This window comes from Mauremys reevesii, linkage group 2, assembly GCF_016161935.1.
Source record: "Mauremys reevesii isolate NIE-2019 linkage group 2, ASM1616193v1, whole genome shotgun sequence".
NCBI lineage: Eukaryota > Metazoa > Chordata > Testudines > Geoemydidae > Mauremys > Mauremys reevesii.
This window is the reverse complement of record NC_052624.1, coordinates 116,919,548-116,941,998: the sequence shown is the minus strand read 5'-3', so window position 1 is coordinate 116,941,998 and position 22,451 is coordinate 116,919,548. Positions and strand designations below refer to the sequence as shown.

Below are 22,451 nucleotides of genomic sequence, written 5' to 3'. Positions count from 1 at the left end.
TTTTTGCTCACTTTTTGACACGGCTTGAGTGCCCATCAAAGGAAGGTTTGGACAAATGAGGCAGCACAAAAAGAAACGGGGTGGGGGGAGGAGAGAAGAGGTTTGTATGATCTTAGTAAGCTGCCGGCGGACAGGAAAACACTCTTGGACAATTGTACAGACCTTCACTGGACACTGACACATGGGGAATATTCAGACGTCAATGATAAAGACCTCTATGTCAAATTGGCCAACTTCTGTCACATTCTGCAACACAGGAAGCACTCTCTTCTCCAATTCACTCATAATGCAGAGCTGACAGACACTTTTCCTAATCTGGGGATAGCTTTGAGGATTCTGTTCACGCTGCCGATCACAGTTGCAAGTGGTAAGCGCAGCTTTTTCAAGCTCAGGCTCATTAAAATGTAACTTCGATCAATGATGGCTATTTTACCACTTCAAAATGCCATTGGTCAGTCTTTGGATCTTTGTAACACTCTGACAGTTCACAAGGGCAAAGGTGAGAAAAGCAAGCTTTTGAACTAAAGGACTAGAGTTAACATTCTAAGGCTGTCACCTACTGCAACACTATTTAATACTGGTCCACCAAACATTAGTGCCCAGTTCAATTTGTTGACGTTAGTACATTTCAGTTATTCTTAAAATTAAAAGGTTTCTATAAGCTTAGAGGAAACCATTTCTATTTGCTTATATATGGCATGAATAAATACAGATTTACAGATCCTAGCATGCAAATTTATCATCTTATCTGACAGGGATAAATCATGCATGCAAATCGTGCATCAAAGTCATGAAATGGACTACAAATGCAATAAAAAATAAGGTATTCAAAAGTTTAATAAATGGAGGGGATCACTGAAGACGCTCCTCACCTGGAGCACCATATGGTCTAGAACTGGCCCTGGCCAAGAATGATAAAACATACAGCATGAAGTCTGGTGGGCCCTAAAAGACACGGCTCTGTCAACAGAGAATTAGAGGAGCAAATCTGATTTATGTCAACAAAGGAAGAATACATTGTTCCATGAATTCAACGTCAGGGGAACAGCAATGTCAACAAGAACTTCAGTAGATATTGCCACTGCATCTGCTGACATACAGCAGATCATAGAGACCAGGCTGGTGATGGCAATTATTTTACAGTGGAGAAAAGCAAGGAAAAATACACACCATGACACCTAAAAGGCGAGGTGTGTGAGACTGAGAGAGAAGACTTGAGAGAGAGCTGCCCCCGCCCCTCCCCCGAATGGGGTATTTGGAGCTGAAAGCTAATCCAACACAAAGAGGCAGGTCTTTGGGAGAAAAGAACTAAATAAATCAACTGGAACAGGGAGCTTAGGTATCAGGGCATGCAGCTGTCACGGAGTGTGGGGGAATCAGGGCCCTGCACCCCTCTTCCTGAGATTCACCATGACTCTCAGCCAGCCAGTAAAACAGAAGGTTTATTAGATGACAGGAACACAGTCCCAAGCGGAGCATGTAGGTACAACCAGAACCCCTCAATCAAGTCCTTCTGGGGGGTTTAGGGAGTTTAGACCCCAGCTTGGGGTTCCCTGCGTTGCACCGCCCAGCCCAAGACTCAAGACAAAACCTCCTCCAGCAGCTCTCTTCCCCCTCCCCCCAGCTCCTCCTCTCCTTTGTTCAGTCTCCCAGCCAGAAGGTGTCACTTCTCCCAACCTCCCTCCTGGCTCAGGTTACAGCTCAGGTAACTTCCTTCAAGGGAAGTCCCCCATCCCCAATGTAACTCCCTTGCAACATTCCCAGGTCAAATCCGCCCCGCTCCTGCTCCATCACAGCAGCAGAGCCAGTTTGGAAGTAGGAACTGCAGCTGAATCAGTCTCCAGTCAATCTAATCAGTGCAGCTGGCCTGAAGTGGGCTGCCTGATTGGCTACCTCACCTGATTGGTTGGAAGAGTCAGCAAACTGGCTCTTCAGCACAGCAGTTCAGCAGCTGCTCAAAGCATTAGCCCATGGCTGTGATAGTTCTTGTGCCTGCTTGTTCCCACTCCTGTTCCAGCCTTGGACCCAGTCTTACCTCACTCCAGGGAAACCAGTCCTGACTCTTGGCTGCAATTCCTTACTTTTAGCTCTGGAATCTGACCTCTGACTCTGATTATGACCCTTAGCTCTGATTTCTGACTTCTGATTTGAACTCTGACCCTTGGCTCTGGTGCCTGGCCTCTGACTCTGGTCTGTGATTCCTGGCTACCAACTCCTGCTCTAACCACTAGGCATGACCGTCCATGTCCTGGTCACTGACAGTGTGAGCAGCCAAACACAAACAATAAGAGAACTAGGACTGATAGGACAAGCATGGATTCGATAAAGGTCAATCTCTCTCTGACAGAAATACTGGGAGCCCTACAAGACCTTGCAAGCGCCGATTGCTGTCCTGCAGGCACAGAATGCAGCCCTGTAAGCTCAAGCTGTGCCACCTTCAGTTGTGACCCCTGCTCCTCATGGGCTCAAGCTCCCCCTACCTGACAAGTTCCGTGGCAATTCAGTGTCAGGTCATATTTCTCCTCTGCCCACAATCGTACCCTACTGACCAAGCCTGAGAGGGATTGATTATCAGCCTGCTTCCCAGGGAGGCCCTGACTTGGGCGTTTCCACTCCTGGAATAATCAAGCCCGCTTCTGGGACAATGTGAGGACTTGGTTCAAGCTATGGTGATGATCTTCAATGACTCAAGTCACAAGTGTGCAGCCAAAACCACACTTCAAGTGTTGTAGCAGGAATACTGGCCAGTTGCTAAATATGTAGTGGAGTTCTGACATTTGGTAGAAGAGACCAAGTGGAATGAGTCTGCCCAGTGTTATCATTTCCAGCTCACCTTAATCAATTATATCAAAGATGAACTGGTATGGGTGGAATCCCTGTCCATTCCAAAAGCCTTAGCTGACCTATGCATCAAGATTGACAATCACTTGACCAAACACTGGCAAGAAAAAAAATGGTCCTCTTGGCGCCTGCCAGCCCTACTGGTTCAGCCCTTCTCCCATAACCAGTCCCTTCCTTGTTGCCCAAACCCACGTAAGTCAAGGATGCCCAACCCTGCCTCTCAACAACGAGAAGAATCAATGCTGGGCATCGCCCTATGCCTATACTCCGGGGAACTAGAACACTTTGCATCAAGCAACCCTGCCAAGGTCCAACCTGTGCCCTGGTCAGGAAAACATCAAGCACCAGCCTCGAGAGGGGGTCCAGGCTGGGCTGGCATTCCTTCCCCTCTCCCCAGCAGCCCACACCAACTCATGTCTGCCAGTACCCTGGTGATGGCCACTCAGGATCCAACATATTTCCAACTCCCTCTCAGGCTCTGGCACTCTGTGATGCCTCATACCAACCTAGAGGCACTAGTGGACTTATTTGCCCTCAGGCAATTTCATAGACCTGGAATTTGATCAACCACACAATATCCCCACCCAGTGCAAGGACCCCCCAAGTTAGTGGAGTCCATAAATGGTTCACTCCTTTTGTTGGGACTGGTCACCCACTGGATGGTTCCCCTAGAGTTAACTGCCATTTGAGGCCACCAAGAAATTTTCCAATTTGGGCTAATTCCTGCACCACATTCAACTGTTGTCCTTGGCATCTCCTGGTTCATCACCCACAATCTGCACATCTGCTGGTGGTCAGGCACAGTACACTTTGACTCTGTCTTGCCAAGAAGTCTGTTTCCCAAGAGCTGACTCAGGACCAGTAACCCACTGCAGTGTACTGTGTCCTCCTCCAAAGAATTCAAAGGGAGGATCCAAAGATACAAAGGGAAGATCCAAAGGCAACTCCCATGACCTCTCCAACAGCTCCTGGGATTCTTGTTAAATATCAACACTGTGCAACATGTTCAACAAAAAGAAAGCCGACAGCATACCGCCTCCTCACAGCGATTATAGGAAGTCCAGATAGTGACCCCTATAGTTAAGGTTACCATCATTTTCTGTTATAATAACCTGTTTGGCGTATAATTATGCCAAACTTTAACTATTCAGGTTGATTATTATTTTATTTTTAATCAAAAACAGTTCAGAAGAGATGAGGGAAACTTTTCCCCATTGTAAAAAATTCTTTCAAACTTTGTGTTGAGAAGCTCTAGCATTTCCATACTTTGGAGCAGGGACTTGAAATTAGTCCCAGAGGTATCAGGAATGTATCTTTTTCTATCAAAGTGAAAAACCACCCACGTTTGCCCAATTAAGCCTTTGAAAGATCTCACATACGCTCAGGAGAGATTTGTTAGAGTTTGGCAGCTAAGTTCTCCAAAGATTCCATTTGCTCCAGCTCCTCACAGATTCTACATACGAACTGAACAGCCTCCCAAGGCTGTGGAGGCTGAGCAGGAATTTCTTTGCAATTGCTTTTCCCAGCAGCAAGCCCCAAACATCCTTTCACTAGGCCCAGGGGAGACTCAAAACACAGGCCACCATCCCAGCCCACACAGACACACTAATTAAAGATATTTTTTGTCATGGTGATGGGCTTATGGCCTTCTGGCTGAGCCCCTCCCTTGGACTGAGCCCTGGTAAAGTGTACCCATTTCCCCTCTGTACTTGGGGCCTGCCCATCAGCAGGGAGCCACTGTGGCATTGTACTTTCAATATTCTTCCATGCTGGAGCCCAGGCAGAGTGAAGGAGAAGGAGAAGCTGGGTTCTGAATGAGGCAGGGTCCTGTCTAAAAAATAGTATGTGATCACGCAGTTAAAGTCTATATTATAACGTATATGCATCAGAGGTTGAATGAAAGTTGCACAAGCAAACTTAATTCTGGCATTTCCCAGCTTTTAACTGCTTGACTTTCCAACCTTAATATTCTTTTAACATAGTTTCTTTCTAAGTAAATAGTTTAGTTATGTCAACTGTGATGAGAAGTTATTTTTAATCCATGTGTTTTAGCATTTTAACCCATCTCTCACTGGTGGAAAATAAATATATGAAATACCTTAAGGGGAAGGACTTCTTTATTAATACTGTAGAAGTATGCCATTGCTTGTGTCCATGAACATAGACCTGCTACATTCCCGCAAACTTTTTTAGCAGTCTCCAGATTATAATCTTCCATGTCTAAATAAGGCTGTAGTAGTTCCACAATCTCTCCTGTAATTGAATCCTATTTAACAAAAAAGAAATATATATATTTTATATATATACACACACACACAAAAAAACAATAGATCATCTTATCATGCATATAAAAGTAGAACACATTGTAAAGCCAAAAAACTGTAATTAGAGGATTTTATTTGCAAGAAATCTAAAGATAAAGTTAAATTATAAATTAAATTACATGATTGTGACCAATTAATTTTCAGGCAAACATACAGTATGAAGACATGATCCTTACCAAAATAATAATCACTTTACTGTGTGCGTAATTATGCTTATTTTTAAATGACTGTAAAATGATATTGTTCTTCAAAAAATGTTTTTCTTAAAAAGTGATTTACCATTATATATTAAATCACTTCACTTCTCAACTCCTTTCCCCATTTACATGGGGCAGGAGGTGCCCACAGTTCTTCATGACTCCTGCCAGTCCCTGGCACAGGTTCACAGTCGCGGAGTGCCATTGTATTCTCTTCAAACTTCTCTTGACAGAGTCTTTTCATCATATTCTCAGTCTTCCATGTCTTTTCTCGCTGCCTTCTTCCTCCCATTCTTTCTTTGCTGGTTTCTTCCATTCTTATCACATGTCCAGCCCACCTCAAATGTGCACTCGCCAGCCTCTCTATCACTGAGGGTCCCAAGTTCATCTTCCCCCTAATTTCTTCCAGGCACTCTCTGTCTACCCTCTGCTTGTCTGCCATTCTCCTCAGTATATTATTTTCAACTATCTGTATCTCCGTTTCTTAGTTCTCCATAAGACCCACCATTTCCAAATCACAGAGCAGGCAGGAACAAATTCATGCAGCGTACACTTTTCCTTTCAGTTTTTACTTAATTGCTGGTCCTCTTTTCAATTCTCCAGATCTCTCTCAAATTGCACTCTAAGTGTACTTCCCAAGCACACAAATTCATTCTTCTGCTTCTCTCCTGAAACCTACCAGTATATATTAAATACCTCTATTAATTATTATTAATAATAATCATTTATATTACTATTGCACCCACACTATTGTATTTGGGTTTATATTTCACTCAGTATTGGAATATGGTACTCTACACTGTTTTTTTTTTTAAATCTAGGATGTACCTATATAGGATTAAGTTAGTCAAAGTTTTGCTTGGGATCTGCTCTAGAAAGATGATAGAGAATTTATATCCATATGACTTCAATAATTTAACACCAGTTTTAAAGTGATCCATTTATGGTCTTAATTTTCTTTTTGAACTTTTCCTTGTATTCAGTGCTCAGAATGTGCTGAAAAAAATTAGCAGCCTATCAGATTTTGCAGAGTAGGTTTGAATTTGAAAGCAAAACACAAAAAATTAAAGCAAATTATTAAAGACCAGGTCACTCCTGGTTCAATATGGCTGCACTAGGAGGAGGGAAGAATGCAAGGAGCTTTCCTCATGCTTTTTGCACCTGTACAAAGGCCAGCTACAATCTGACTGGGAAGCGAATGCACTCTTCTTGGCTCACGCAAGCCTCCCCAAAGAAGCAGGGAACGATGGGTGAGGGCAGGACTATAGCCACACCCACTCGTCACACTTACTAGCAAACCTACCAGTGTTGAGGGAAGTGCAGGCTGCACCCTTTCATCCTTGTTATGGGTAGTGGAGTTGCTTCTCCCCACAGTGAGCCAGAATTCCTCCTGTAGCCCCCACTGCAACATGGCCCCATCTGTACCATCAAAGGATTTAATCTCAAAAGCCCTATTTGGCTCTACAAGGATTGCTGATAATACTGATGTTGATCCTAAATTTTAAAAGGAATTTGTTTCAACTTTCCATTTCATTATTTTAATCTCAATTTTTCTCACAAATTATAGAGAACATTAAAAGGCAAATCAATAAAGAAATGATTATTGTGGTCCTTATATAATTATTTAAATCATGGAAAAAACTGAAACTAGCCCCTTAAACAACATAATATGTATTGGTAAAGCATATATGTGGTAGGGATGACTGCTTAATGTAGGAAGTATTAAACGTTTCAAACTTTTTTTTATGGACAATTTATTACTATGTTTATTTTAATGAGTCTAAAAATCATCCTCCTATTCATAGCATCAAAGTAATAGATCTTTGTTCTGAAGGTACTTGACAGAAATGCCTGCCTGGCTCCTGACAGATCACTAGCTAATGTAATGGTTACAAAGCCAGTCATGAAAACAGATGAAATTAGGTTTAGTTACATTATAACAAGGAAAGTTTGCTGAAATTTGGATGTTGAAATATATCTAGATTTTATTTCTTCCTATTCAATTTTTGGGTTTAGCAAACTAGCATAGGTGGAATAAGAACCAGTCTAAATCTCTATTTAGAGGTTTGCAAAATGCAGTTAATGATTTTGCTTTTTAATAGATGCATGTCTAAAATCCATCTGGGACCTGAAGTGATATTCCTGGCCCTGACAAAACCAGGTGATAACGGAAATCTCTCAAAAAATACGATTTACATCAAATCGTTCAGATGTAGCATTGTAACCAATTCAAAACTCCAGACGTTATGAGGTTTCCCCACCACTACATACACTAACACAGAAATTCAGTGTAAGGAAAGAGGAAGGCAAGAAAATCACTTAATCAAAAATGGAAGACACTTTCCAGTGTTTTTCATTCCATTTGCCAGTATCACTTACAACAAGAATTTAGACATTCTGATAGAAGTTGTCCTGATTCTTGGAGTAAAGTTAAATGCATTGAGAACTACCACTCGGAACATATACAGTATTAATAAGTGACAAACAGGACAATTCGTTAGGAGTTTCACTTGAGAGAGGAGTGCATAATCAGGCCTCATTGTCTTTAATCTCATTTTCTTCTTGTTTTTAGTGATTATAGGGTTTGGGAAAGATACCAGATGAAGAGTCCTAGGAACTGACTGCCTACAGAGGTGTCAGGAATGATGGTATATAGCTGGGTCTGGGATCAACTGGCTAATGACAGACTTGATTAACCAGATCACCTGATTGACTGAGTCCCATTGCCAGGATTGCTGTTAAGACCAGCAGTAGCACTTGGACAGCAACTGCTCAATGCACTCACCCACAATTGTGATCTCTCTTGCGTCTGCCTTGTTCCTGCCTTACTCCCAGCTCTGCTCCTGCCTTGTTTCCAGCCATGCTCCAGTCCTGCCTTCGACCTGTCCCAGCCTCTGACACTGTCTCTGGCCCTTGACTTGGCTCCTGGTTCTTGACTCTGGCTCTCACCACCACTGTTCCAACCACTAGGCCTGACCACCTACCTTCTGGTCTATGACAAAATGTGGCTGAACAGGTGCATTTGAAGTTTCCTCATGCTGCCAATATGCCTCAGGAGGGAGAGCCCACCACTACTGAGGATGAAAGGAGAGTGGAGACTCCATGCACTACAAAAATTACCCATTATTGACAACAGGCATCAACCAAGTGTGCATCTGAACCAGTGCTGAAATTAATTTAACTTGACATGCAGATAAGGATAAAGTGTATTTAGCACCATTTCAGAAACCATGGTTAAAACCTGTTCAGGTCTACTAAGTCTGCAGTTGTGTCAGGATCCTGGTTCCCCTCAAATAGATTATGTGATCCCCACAGCTCCAGGCCTGGCTCCACAGCATCTGGGTCTTCCCAGCTCCTTGAGGCAATCCTTTCCCCAGACAGTCACCCCACCTGCCTTTTTACTTGTGTCCAACAGCACCTCAGGTTAGGTGGAAAGTGAAGCCTCAGAATCCATTTAAGCTCCTTGTAAAAAAGGGCAGATTTTCTGCCCCGACCCAGTGTAGTTGTGATTAACTTTCTTATACTGGACTTTCAGACTTTTAATTTTTACTGTCATCAATTGCTTCTCTGGTTTACACCAAGCTCCAAACATCACTCAGACATCCAGTTAAACACCCAAGTGCTTTTTTCTCCAATACCGCTTCTAGATCTCCTCTTCACACTACAATCAGGACCCAAGTGTTGGCCTCTGGCCAGCTGGGAGCATGCATATAAACTGTCTTCTTTTGGACATTGTTGTGAGATGAGAAAAAGCTGTTGCAGATCTGTTGCTAGTAGAAGTTGTCTGCTCTTGAAATAGCTCACACAGCAGAGCTCTGTAGTGTGTGCAGAGATATTTCTATGAGTATGTGACTTCCAGTCAAGTTGACCTCTGTGCAGTGGAATGCAGAAAATCAAGTGCAGGCATCTGAGCAGTGATTGGTGCGCTGCAGCACAATCATGGAAGGACTATGTGTGAATGATTTGTGCTAGGACGCCAGAAATCTCTATCCACATTGGCACTAAAATAGTTCAAAATGAAACAGTTAAGAGTGAACCAGTTCTTATACTTGCTGAAAGGAAGTATAATCAGAATGGTTCCTGGAATACATGCAGACCATTTGGAACACTTTTGTTGTGGATGTGAAGCATTTCACAAGCTTTTAGGATGACCCAACAGTTCTTAGAATGGTAAATTTCTCTAATGTAGACAAGACCTTACATGCATGTATGCAAACAGACCTGGTAACATAAGGAGATGAATGGTAGGATGTTGTGGCCTGTTCCAAAAATAGTAGTCCAGATCCAGCTATCCTTACTCAAATTTCAATCCAGTCTTTTTTAGGCATAGTCCCGTTAAAGAATGGGAGCTTGCCTGAGTAAGAACTGAATCAAACCAGAGTAAGGATTTCAGGATTTGACACACTGCTTGGGACATTTGTGCCTACCAGCCTCTTGCCAGGCTCCTGAGCCATCCAGTTCTCTTCAGCAGAAAGGACTACAAAAATAATGACCAATGAAAAAGAAATGAGCTTACTTACATTACTGAATGTAAGTTCTGTACAAATATAAAAAGCACAAAAAAGCTATGAACTATAAAAAGTCCCAAACAGCTTTAATAAGGCCAATGTTTGAACTACAGCATCTATGAATTATACATAATATAAACACAGAGGGCATGCTCACGTGGATCTATAGGGGTTGTTATGAGGAATGATGATGTAACTTATTTGTTACCTTCTGGAAAGTAAGCAGCATGCTGAGAAATCCTGAATTATTCATTAGCTTCAGAGCTTCAGTCCATGATGGCTTCACACATGTTCGTTCTGGGTCAGCTGTCACAGAATCAATTTTTCTTTGGAACAGAAGTAGCACACAATCCATGATCCGCATTATCAAGTGAGGAGGTTTACCCAGTTTGCGAACAGTAGCAATGTCAACTGGTTTAATAGTCTGAAAAATTACAAAAGAAAACGATCCTCTTATTTAAGCATCTATCCTTTGCAAACTGAAGTGCATGAGAATTAATGAATGTCTCCATCAGGGACCAATGTCTCTTCAAATCCAATGTAATCTAACTAAAATTCAAAATGTAGTGCATCTTTTTAGCCTTTTACATCTCAGCATAAAGGGCAAGATTGTGGCTTAGCCGCTACCCAGGAAGGATAGTGGAGGTAATGATGAGGTGTTATACTCTGGTGGCACCTCCCAGAAGTCCTGTGCCTCAGGTAGACACAATTGACTTGTTTCAAAGTTGTATCTATAAAATGAGCACTGCAGCTGCAGTTTTGCAAGCAGTTCTGGTGTACCTGATTCTCCAATAGTTTTAACTTCATAAATGCACAAGCATAGGTGATGGAACAATTTGTATAGAGGGGGTGCTGAGAGTCATTGAACCAAACTGTGAACCTTGTATATAATGGAAACCACTTCAAGCCAGTGGGTGCAGCAGCACCCCCAGCACCCTTAGTTCCAGCACCTATGTGCACAAGTGAAGATAAGACAACCTTTGTGCAAGGGGAGGAGCTAAAGAAGTGGGCTTTACAACTGACATCCCTATTCCCTTCTGTTCATTCTCTTGTCTGCCGCAGTGGCTTGCTGGGGCACTGTAACCCCTGGATTAGTGAATCTTACCACATTTCAGGTCAGTTCAGCAAAATAAAATATTCCAATTCAGGTTGAACCAGGTGGAAAATCAAATATTTTTTACAAAAACTAAATTTTCAAAATTCTGATTTTTGCAGAAACTGCATTTTCCAGGAGCAAATCATTCCAGAGGAAAGTTCCCAATTAACTCTTGTCCTGAGTGACTTTTACATGCTGACTCTACACAAACACGCTGCTGCTGCCTGTGGGCAACTCTCTGTGATGAGTCATCCCTGAGCCTGAGCTGGTGAGTCATCAGAGGCAACCGCCTGCGGGTCCTATGACAGGGACATACCAATCAACAAAGGCCCAACCAATCCACAGGCAGGTATATAAGTTCCTAATGGAAGCAGACACTCCAGTCTCCTCAATGTTGCTACCTTGCTGGGAGATTCCCAACTGCCTGGTAGTTCTGACAGACTCCCCCAGCCTCGGCTTGCTCCTGCCCCAGTTTATGCCCGTTCCTGCTCCTGCTCCAGCCTTAGCCATCCCCTCGGCTATCTGACACTCTCCCTACCTTACACACAGGAAAATGGATTGGTATTTCCATGGACTGTATGCCAGGCATCAATCTTATACAAAATGGGAATACAGGATAGGGAATATGAAAAGAGACATGTCTCACCAGGGGACATCAGCAGAGCGCAGACAAGAAGAATGGCACTGCCAGGTGTTATTGAGCAGGGTCCCTGTCCACCAGCTTTGCACTTGTGATAAGAGCAGACTTGTGGCTGCTCTAGATTACACCCGCCACCTATACCTGATTTAACTAAACACTAGCCAGAGGATCAGTGCAGTGTACATTTTTGCATATTATGTCCCTTGGGGGCTACCTGCCTCCCTTTTAGAATTTATACCTCAGCACACAGAGGCAGCCAGTGTAACTGTCACTGCACCTACTTTGTACAGGAGGAGAATCACTTCAGAAATGTAGAATGGGTACGACTCACTCTACATTGACCCAGAAGCCTACACATAGCGCAACATACTGAAGAATCAGGCCAAAGTGTGCTGAGGGAATGCACACAAAAGCAGCATCTTCTACACTGCGCACTCCCCTCTAGAGCCCAACTGTGCTGCTTGATAGTGGGAGAGGCATTGCCCACCTTTACTCCTCTGCTCCCTGCCCGGCCTTTAGGGTTTCTGTACAGGGGTTAGCAGTCCAGTGCCAGAGTCCTTTGGACGTTGCCAGTCAGAAGAATAAAACTGAGATTGCACCTGGCCTCTGCTTAGGAGTGAAAGTTGTGGAAACATCCTTTTAAATCTCACCCCCGGGCACCTTTGCCTAGCTAGGTTCAATCTAACCCAAAGGTGATTGTGTTTAGTGTAAGGTGTCCAGCTGATTCAACTGCAGTTTCCGGACCTTGTATCTCACTCACAATTAATATGATAACTGGAACCTGTCAGTTTATGCATTTTCAGCATTCTGATTTGCCTTGCTGAAGATGGACAAACATAATTAAATGCTCTAGGTTCCACACATAATGATCATTACTCTCATTATCTGTATGCATTGTCATGGGATCAATTCAATTCCGACCTGCAGTGCTGCTTCTGCTTCCTCCAGTGCAGGTCTTGCAGCTTCAAGCTTCTCCTCAGCTGCTGCTTTATCAATGGCAATTTCATCCACAATGGCATGGGCTTTGTCTTTCACCTTTTGGACCTGCATTTTCACCTTTTCAGCAGCTTGGGCTTTCATAGTCACGTCCAGTAAAACGCCATCAGCTCTTTTAGAAGCAACAGCCAAGTCTCTCTCTTTCACTGCCAGTTCTTTGGACAGCTGGTTTACTGAAATCTCAGCTTCCATGAGTTTTGCAAGACCTGTTTAAATCAAATTATGACAGTATATTTATGCAGCAGGTAAAAGTGCCTAAATGTTCAAACTTCGGTGCCTACAATCAGTCATCCAAATCCATATTTAGGAACCTGAGTCAGTGGCCTCAAATCTGATCTCACTTATTGTAAACCTGTTTTACACCTGTGTAACTTCATTTATTTCCCTAGAGTTACTTCTGATTTTCACTGGAGTAAGGGACATCAGAATCATGCTCCAGGGTCACTTACTCAGGTTCCTAAATATGGATTTGGATGACTAATTTTAAATATTTATTTTCTTTTAATGCATGTTTTTAATTCCTTAAAACTATCAGACCACATAACATAATGATACTCATTCAGGATAACAGCCATTTAATTTAATATTAGCACAGAAATATGAAGCAAGATTTTAAAAAATCATTAAAATTTAGTATTGTGGTGTGCAGTTTTATAAACTTCATAAGACCTGACAGGCACTTTATAAATTCATTTGAGACCAGGAGAAACAGGAACTCGTTAGATATCTCTTAAGCTCCATAGAACAGGGCAAAGCAGAGAGGCCTGGAGACGTGGGGAGCTCAGGAGATGCAGCAGACCATGTTGAGCTCCTAAGCTCAGCATTACATGGAAATCTGGGGAGGTGGGAGGAGCTAGAGACAGACAGCATGCTCCTGAGCTCTGGACTGGCTCCATATTTTTAACAAACAATGAGAGAAACAGACAAAGAAAATCATGTATAAAAAAACCTCACAAATAAATGGACGTATCTAAACCATTACTTTGCATTTTCTCCAAACAAGGACAATTCTGCATTTGTGTAGCCATTCACCGGCCATCTATAGGGGTCTGTTTGCACAGCTCAATTCTGCAAGGTGCTCAGTGTTATTTAAGGTACTGAATATTCTTGTGAGGTTCTGAACACCCTCTTCTCCAGCTGATTACCCTGGCAGCTGAGGGGGCTCAGCACACTGCAGGATCAAGCTGCTAGCCACCCTCTTACTTCAGAAATTGGTGAAATAATTTGACTGCATAAGAAAATGTGGTACATTCTGCAACTGGGCTGATTCCCTACTCTCCTCTGTGGTAACTAAGTAATGTACTTCACGGATCTAATGAATACACTACTCTGAGGTCTGCAGGTTGCATGGGCTGGCTGAAGGTTGTTGTGAGAGTCCAGGTCCTATCATAGAATCATAGAACTTAAGATCAGAAGGGACCATTATGATCATCTAGTCTGACCTCCCGCAAAATGCAGGCCACAAAAGCTGACCCACCCACTCTTGAAATAATTCTCTCCCTTAACTCAGCTGTTGCAGTCCCCAAATCCTGGTTTAAAGACTTCAAGTAGCAGGTAATCGTCCAGCAAGCGACCCCTGCCCCATGCTGCGGAGGAAGGCGAAAAACCTCCAGGGCCACTGCCAATCTACCCTGGAGGAAAATTCCTTCCCGACCCCAAATATGGCGATCAGCTGAACCCCGAGCATGCGGGCAAGACTCTCCAGCCAGACACTCGGGAAAAAGACTTTCAATATCCCAACATTGACCCTCGGTACTAATTACCAGTGGCGGCACGTTATTGACCTATTGACTAAATAGTGTTATCCTATAAAACCATTCCCTCCATAAACTTATCAAGCTTAAACTTAAAGCCAGAGAGGTCCTTCGCCCCCACTGTTTCCCTCAGTAGGCTGTTCCAGAATTTCATTCCCTTGATGGTTAGAAACCTTCATCTAATTTCAAGCCTAAACTTCCCGACTGCCAATTTATATCCATTTGTTCTCGTGTCCACATTAGTACTGAGCTGAAATAATTCCTCTCCCTCCCTGGTATTTATCCCTCTGATATCCTTTAAAGAGAGCAATCATATCTCCTCTCAACTTTCTTTTGGTTAAGGAAAACAAACCGAGCTCCTCAAGTCTCTTTTCATACGACAGGCTTTCCATTCCTCGGATCATTCTAGTGGTCCTTCTTTGTACCCGTTCCAGTTTGAATTCATCCTTCTTAAACATGGGAGACCAAAACTGCACACAGTACTCCAAATGAGGTCTCACCAACACCTTGTATAACGGGACTAGCACCTCCTTATCTCTACTAGAAATACCTCGCCTAATGCATCCCAAGACCGCATTAGCTTTTTTAACAGCCACATCACATTGCCGACTCATAGTCATCCCGCGATCAACCAGGACTCCGAGGTCCTTCTCCTCTTCCTTACTTCCAACTGGTGCGTCCCCAGCTTATAACTAAAATTCCTGTTAGTCATCCCTAAATGCATAACCCTTACACTTCTCACTATTGAATTTCATCCTATTACTAATACTCCAGTTTACAAGGTCATCCAAATCTCCCTGGAGGATATCCCAATCCTTCTCCGATTGGCAATACCTCCCAACTTCGTGTCATCCGCAAACTTTATCAGCCCACTCCTACTTTTGGTTCCGAGGTCAGTGATAAATAGATTGAATAAGATCGGACCCAAAACCGAACCTTGAGGAACTCCACTGGTAACCTCCCTCCAACCCGACAGATCACCTTTCAATACGACAAGCTGCAGTCTCCCCTTTAACCAGTTCCTTATCCACCTCTGGATTTTCATTTCAATCCCCATCTTTTCCAATTTAACCAGTAATTCTTCATGTGGTACCGTATCAAACGCCTTACTGAAATCAAGATATATTAGATCCACCGCATTTCCCTTGTCTAAAATGTCTGTTACTTTCTCAAAGAAGGAGATCAAGTTGGTTTGGCACGATCTACCTTTCGTAAAACCATGTTGTAATTTTCCCAATTGCCATTGACCTCAAGGTCCGTAACTACTATCTCCTTTAATATTTTTTCCATGACTTTGCATACTACAGATGTTAAACTAACAGGCCTGTAGTTACCCGGGTCACTTTTTTTTCCCTTCTTGAAAATAGGAACTATATTAGCTAATCTCCAGTCAAATGGTACAACCCACGAGTTCAGAGATTCATTAAAAATTATCGCTAACGGGCTTGCAATTTCACTCGCCAATTCCTTTAATATTCTAGGATGAAGATTATCCGGGCCGCCTGATTTACTACCGTTAAGCTGTTCAAGTTTGGCTTCTACCTCGGATACTGTAATTTCCAACCCCGTACCTTCATTCCCATCAGTCACTCTGCCACTATTCCTAAACCCTTCATTATCCTTATTAAAGACCGAGGCAAAATATTCATTTAGATATTGTGCCATGCCTAGCTTATCCTTGATCTCCACTCCGTTTACAGTTTTAAGCAGTCCCACTTCTTCTTTCTTAGTTTTCTTCCTATTTATATGGCTAAAAAACCTTTTACTATTGGTATTAATTCCCTTTGCAAGGTCCATCTCTACCCGGCTTTTGGCTTTTCTCACTGCATCCCTACACCCCCTGACCTCAATAAGGTAGGTTTCTTTGCTGATCCCTCCCATCTTCCACTCCCTGTACGCTTTCTGTTTTTTCTTAATCACCCCTCCGAGACGCTTGCTCATCCAGCTCGGTCTAAAACTGCTACCTACGAACCGTTTTCCCTTTCTCGGGATACAGGCCTCTGACAGCTCCTGCAACTTCAACCTGAAATAATCCCAGGCGTCTTCCGCCTTTAGATCCCTAAATATGTTAGTCCAATCCACTTCCCTAACTAGTCACCTTAATTTCGTAAAGTTAGCCCTTTTGAAATCGTAAACCTTAGTCTCAGATGCAATTGTGTTTATCCTGAGCTATTGTAAATCAGCATATCTCCATTGACCTCTATGGAGCTAGGAAGATTTACACCAACTAAAGAGCTGGCCTGTGGTCTTCATCTGAGTGGTGGGAACTCAGTCATGAGAGGATGGTGGATAGGAAAGCTGTAAGGAGATTTCCAGTCTGTACAGAAAAGGGTAGATAAAGTAGATTGGGTTTTCTGCCTCATTGTGCAACAGTAGACTGAGGAAACGTGGTGTTTCTCATTTTGATCACAGTGGGTTGCTGGCATGCACGGGATAGGAGAGTCTCTGGTCTGCATGTGGGTGTCTGGCTAATAATTGGTGAGTAAACTGGAGGATGGTATGTGGCTGGGTCTGCAAACCTTTGGGTGATTATTGTGAGAGTTTGTAGCCCATATTAGAAATGACTATGGAGGTAGAATGGATAGGTGCAGATTTTTAGGATGAATGCTGATCAGGAACTTTGGGAAGAGTTAAGCTTGGTTTTGGAAATTTTACCTGGGTATATTTATTTAATAGACTATTAATTGTGAATGTATATGAATATTAACCTACCTTCCTTTGGTTGTTAATTTCAATACTTTTAAATGCATAATTTGTTTTTGGGTTTTTTTAGCAGTACCATTTCTTGGAATACATCCACAGTAGCAGTTTTAACTTAAAGTGAACAAAGGGCTTTTTATCTATTAATTAATATCAATTTACAATTCACTTGTAGTCTACAAAACATACAAAGTTAATGAAGCGAAAATTTCAAGTGTTTTGTAAGCACACTGTACAACATAACTGAAAACCAATTATGGTAGCTGCCTTGCTGATGGAAATGAGCTCACTTAATTTAAATCTATACAAACAGGGTAATTTTTTGAAATGCGGTGACTCAGATTTTTGTATAAAAGAGTAACTATTAATGGTACACTACCATTCCATAAAATGTTCATTTTGCAACATAGGTTTTAATGGTATCAAAACCATTAATTCCTCATCCAGTACAAAAGAGTTTTAGAAATAATAATTGTCTCTGACATGTTCAGCATTTTGAGAGATCTAAAGGATATGTCAAGCTGTGCAAGATTTAAGAGTGGAATGTTATATACAATTCATTTTGGACCAATTCTGAACCCACTCCGTTTTTTATCCACAGCAATGGGAGCAGGATTGGAAACTTACACTGATCTATCCTATCGGGAGAAACCTTGCCCACACCCACAACTACAGACAAACCAAAATGCAGCAGAACCACCAGGACGCACAAAGGGCACTAGGAGTGAGCAAAATGGCAGTGCTGGGGGCTTCTCCAGACCCTCTTTCCTAAGCTTTTCATCATTCACTGACTCCTCCTCCATCCTTCTGCCTTCCATATCCCCTTTCTCATCATCTCTGCTCTCATATTCTCATGTCCTCTCCGACCACCAAACCTTTCCCTTATACCCCAAAAAACCTTTGCTACTTTTTACATTTAAAAAGTAAATATGTCAATTTTAGAGTTGTACATAAAACAAATTCTTGCACCACAAAGGAATTACTACACACACACAAAATATATAAAATGGAGGCACCATTTGTGACTCTGGATTCTATAGTTAAGGGTGAGTTGACTTTTTCATTTAGAGAAGGAATGCAACCTCTTTATTCTTATATACATTATATATACATATCTTTTTCTAGAAAAAAGTATATTGTACCTGTTTTCATGCGGTCAGACAAATTTCCCACACCAGCAAATTTCTCTCTGTAGATGGTTTTGTAGCCGCTGATGAATGACAGATAAGACTTTGGAGTCACAAATGTTTGACGCCTGTATCGTTCAAAGTACTCAACGCATTTTTCAGCTACGAGATCCTGAAATGTTCCCATAGTGTTAACAACACTTTGTTTTACTTCATCTGTGCATTCAATTTTGTAGGAAGCTAAAAAATGCTGTGCAACAGCTACTAGAGCATCTTTAGGCCAGCGCTGGAACCAGTCGATAGTACATCCTGAAATCAAACCTGGAAACTTTAGTGCCCGAGTTCTGAATTTTTCCCCAACAGGAGAAAAACAAAGAACCACATGCAAATTGTTGCGAACTCGAGTAAGAAAATAGTCATAGAGATTTTCACTAGTAGGAGAACGTCTTGGGTACTCTTTCTTCATCACAGATATCAGATCTTGAGTTATTTCATCTATTTCATCACGTGCAAAAAGATTGGAAACCTCACCTGAAGCCAAAACATTGTTCATATACTCAAGAAAAGACTCATCTCTGATTTCATTGTCTGTGAATATAAAGGTAATACCCTGTCCTTTCTGTCCAGCGGTGCGGTACAGAATTTTCAGATCATCCATAAGGTTATTAATGCCATATGTTCTAAGGTAAGAAAGGGTTAAAGATGGACAAAACAAAATAAATAGATCATTTAAGGAAACAATTTCATATTTTCTGGCTTAATCTAGTTAGGTAAAAATGTATAAATATTTAATTCATTTACATCATCTCCTTTCACAAACACAATCTATTGCAATCTATGTTAGGTTTTCTTACACCATTTGGACAAACTGAAGACTAGCATACACTGAGGCAACTTCACAGAAATTAATGGGGTTACATCCTTTAATAGGGTGGCAAGACTAAGACCCTGTCTAGGAATGTGGGACTGCACTGATGAGTCACTAAGACTCAGGTGCTAAAGTTCTTCATTAAGATTCAGAGTAATTACTGCTGAGTCATACTGGAGAATGGGTCTAATTACTTCTAACCAAGATATAAAGAACGTGGGATTGTCTTTTAGGGCAACTGAGAATGAGAACCGAGAGGATCCTTAAAGGAAAGCCCTAGGAACATCCAAGCTTAAAGTGGAAGCTTAGGCTGAGGTTTATGTTGTGTTATTTCGAATTAACAATTATGCAAAACTCCAAAAAGGGGTGAGTCTGGATACTAACTCAGGGTCTATGTGCTTTGTTGACAAGGGACTCGGCTTGTTCACAAATCAAATATGTAAAAATGTTGTCCATATGAAGCCAACGGTCATTTTGCTGTTGAATTCAGATGGTTCAATATCAGGTTAATAGTTAATAAACTGGCATTTTTATCCATTGTATCTTTTAACTAGTGGAAGTTGAAATTAATATTTTCCCCTTTCCTTTATCAATTCATCTTTGAAATGTTCATTTTGTTTCTAATGTGCGTTCTAAAAGTAATAAATAATACTTGTAATATCCACATAACTAATTCTTAAGCACTTCATAACAAACCTCTGATTCTAGGTTAAATCAATTACCCAGAAAACGTTGCTAAGTTCTGTTGCAGTTCCCTCACAATATTAACATTGCCCTGTAGCTATTCCCAGTTCTGCCATTGCAGGGCACCTGAAGCAATCCACCAGTTTAGTCTACACTTAGTGACTATGGTTATTACAGTAATTTGTGTTATATTGATCACCACAACATTTATCCATTCCTGAAAGTTTCTGAAATATTTTATTCAGCACATGGATATGAGGGAACTAAATTCTGTGCTGTCCTGAACCTATTTCTGTGCTTTCTCTCTTTCTTTTAGCCCACCACATCTCTCTCCTGCTGTCTCTCTCTTTTCTACCTCTCTGAGAGGTTAGAGGGGCTTGACATGTCTTTTTTCCCTTTCCCTTGGGTACAACTCCCAGCATCTTTTCAGTTGTAAGATTTTCACTCAATGTGTTTATTTACAAGTGATACTGCACAGAGAGACCTAATGAAGTATTCAGTCTGGTCATTTTAAAGTGAGAGATTTTTGAAGCAGGATTTAAATAGGATTTTATAGGCGAACACTGTGGGCTAGAATCACTTAAAGGAAGAAGAAAGGCTTTGTGCCAAAAGTTTTTACTGTATCTCCGTGTATTATTAAGGCAGCAGAACATCTACCCAGTTCTGCCATCTGCCAAATGTGCATCTCAATGTGCACTTTTGGCTGAAAAATGTAGTTTACAATTAGGGCTGAAACACTTGAAAGGCTTTGTACTATTTTAAATTAATTGTGAATGGTTAATTTACATAGTAGATTAAGGAACCAATATATCAACGTCTATGTATATTGCATTATGTTACCTTGTTAGAGTAATCTGAAAGCTCTGGTATCCAGCAATATATGATGCTAATCTGGTCAAGCTCTGTTTTCCAGATCCACCCACACCAACCAACAAGGCGTTTCCCTGTGGAGTACGGATAATTCGTGATATTTTAACCAAATGGATCATTGCATCCTGCATAAAGAAAACATTGTTAAAATGATGTAAAGACCAAAAAAATTGTCTATCATCTTCATGTAGAAACTCATCAGTTAGTGACTGCCTTCATTTGGGGCGAGATCCTCACCTGGTGTCCACTCAGGGCCTAATCCAATGCCCTATGAAATCAACAGAAAGGCTCCCATTTACTTCAATGGGCAGAAGATGTGGCCCTGAAAGAACATCCCTATTTCATGCTCATACAAAAGCATGTCATATGCAGTGCCTGTTCTCAGGGGAGCTAAGAGGACCTGTGACTCTGAGGGTAGAGGAAGGGCAGGAAGGAAGCCTACTGAGGCTCCTGATCTCTGAGGAGAGATATTTACAACCTCTCTAAACAGCAGCTTGTCTAAATAGGAAAAGTAAAAGAGCACTGTATTTATATGCAATTAAGCATGTTATTTATGCCCTGAACAGTGACCGCAATAAATAAAACAAGCCTTTATGTTAATCCGATCACACTTGAATTCAGTTCAAAACCATGCACTCAGCCCCAGGGAACAGGCCCATCCCTTGCAGTGGACATGACAAAGGACAGGATGGTCAGTATGGTGAGCTGATACAATCAAAAACTGGTCTGTAAGTCCACCACACCCAGACAGAAAGAAGTGTCTGTGAAGAAAAAGGGGTCAAGGGATCTTTTAGGAGGGAGTAGCCTCAATGGGTAGTAGGGTGGGGAAAATTAGTGAGGGGATGCTCTCAGTGCATGCAACAAGCTTTTGCTTTGGAGTTTCAAGGCAGGAAGAAGGAAAAGACTGGGAGTTGGCAAGTGACTGAATAGCTGGTGTGAACAGAGGCAGCAGCATTCTATATGGCTTGTTTGTAAGAGATACAGGAGTTCTTCACAGAACATAGAATTGGCAGTTTTGGTCAAACTTCAATGACAATCTTGGCAGGACCATATAAAATCCATGCATCATTACATAAAAGAGAAATCTACAAAGGAAGGGCTGTATATTGGGGCACTTTCAGTAATAACTATTTTTACTGTCAATCAGAGAAACAAATACCTTGAAAAATACTAAGTCCATATGTGTTCCTCTGATGGTTTCATTGTACTGCTGCATGAACATCTGTAATCTTTCAGCCAAGTTATCAAAGGAAGGAATAGACTCATAAATTTTAGGAGCTTCTAACTCTACTTCATCAGGTTCATCCCCAGTGGCCTCTGGGGCATCACGCAAAAAATCCACAAAGTATAATTCCTTGTGGTCATTTCCTAGTAAGTCTTGACAATGATCCTCAGACGCAATCTACAAAAAAAACCACGGTATATTACCATCATCAGTTATGTTTTTCGTAAGACTCCTTCAAAGTGAATACTGAACATCATTCATCTTACCTTTCTCATCATATCTTCAAACCAGCCTTTGTCATTTTGGCTGATGAACCTATCTGCAATAACACGACTGCATTCATGCTGGAAGAGAGCAGCCAAAACACTGGTGTTCTGGCAGACTTCAGCGGAAACTGTAAGAATTCCTTGCCAAATACGACTGAGATCTCGTAAATTAAAGATGTAATGAAATTTAGCTGGAGTTGGTAACATCTACAAAAGAATGTTAGAACCATGTTCAAGTAACTACTTAAGAAACAATGAAATAGTTCTTTAATAATTATCCCTGTAGTATTAAATGAACACTGAATTTTTTAAATCAACTTCAAAATTAATTTTGCACTAAAGGCAGAAATTCATT

General features: G+C 41.6%; 1 protein-coding gene across 1 annotated transcript in view; it reads right to left on the bottom strand.

Annotated features, from left to right (window-relative positions):
• The window catches only part of LOC120397507 (dynein heavy chain 5, axonemal-like), a 289,224-nt gene that overhangs the window by 95,562 nt on the left and 171,211 nt on the right, over positions 1-22,451 (bottom strand). Inside the window, exons 57-63 of the mRNA XM_039523452.1 lie at positions 22,097-22,303; positions 21,765-22,007; positions 20,576-20,730; positions 18,199-18,863; positions 12,528-12,808; positions 10,079-10,294; positions 4,940-5,107 (exon numbers count right to left, since the gene is read on the bottom strand). Of these exons, the coding sequence (XP_039379386.1) occupies positions 4,940-5,107; positions 10,079-10,294; positions 12,528-12,808; positions 18,199-18,863; positions 20,576-20,730; positions 21,765-22,007; positions 22,097-22,303 (1,935 nt within the window). The remainder of the gene's footprint in view (positions 1-4,939; positions 5,108-10,078; positions 10,295-12,527; positions 12,809-18,198; positions 18,864-20,575; positions 20,731-21,764; positions 22,008-22,096; positions 22,304-22,451) is intronic.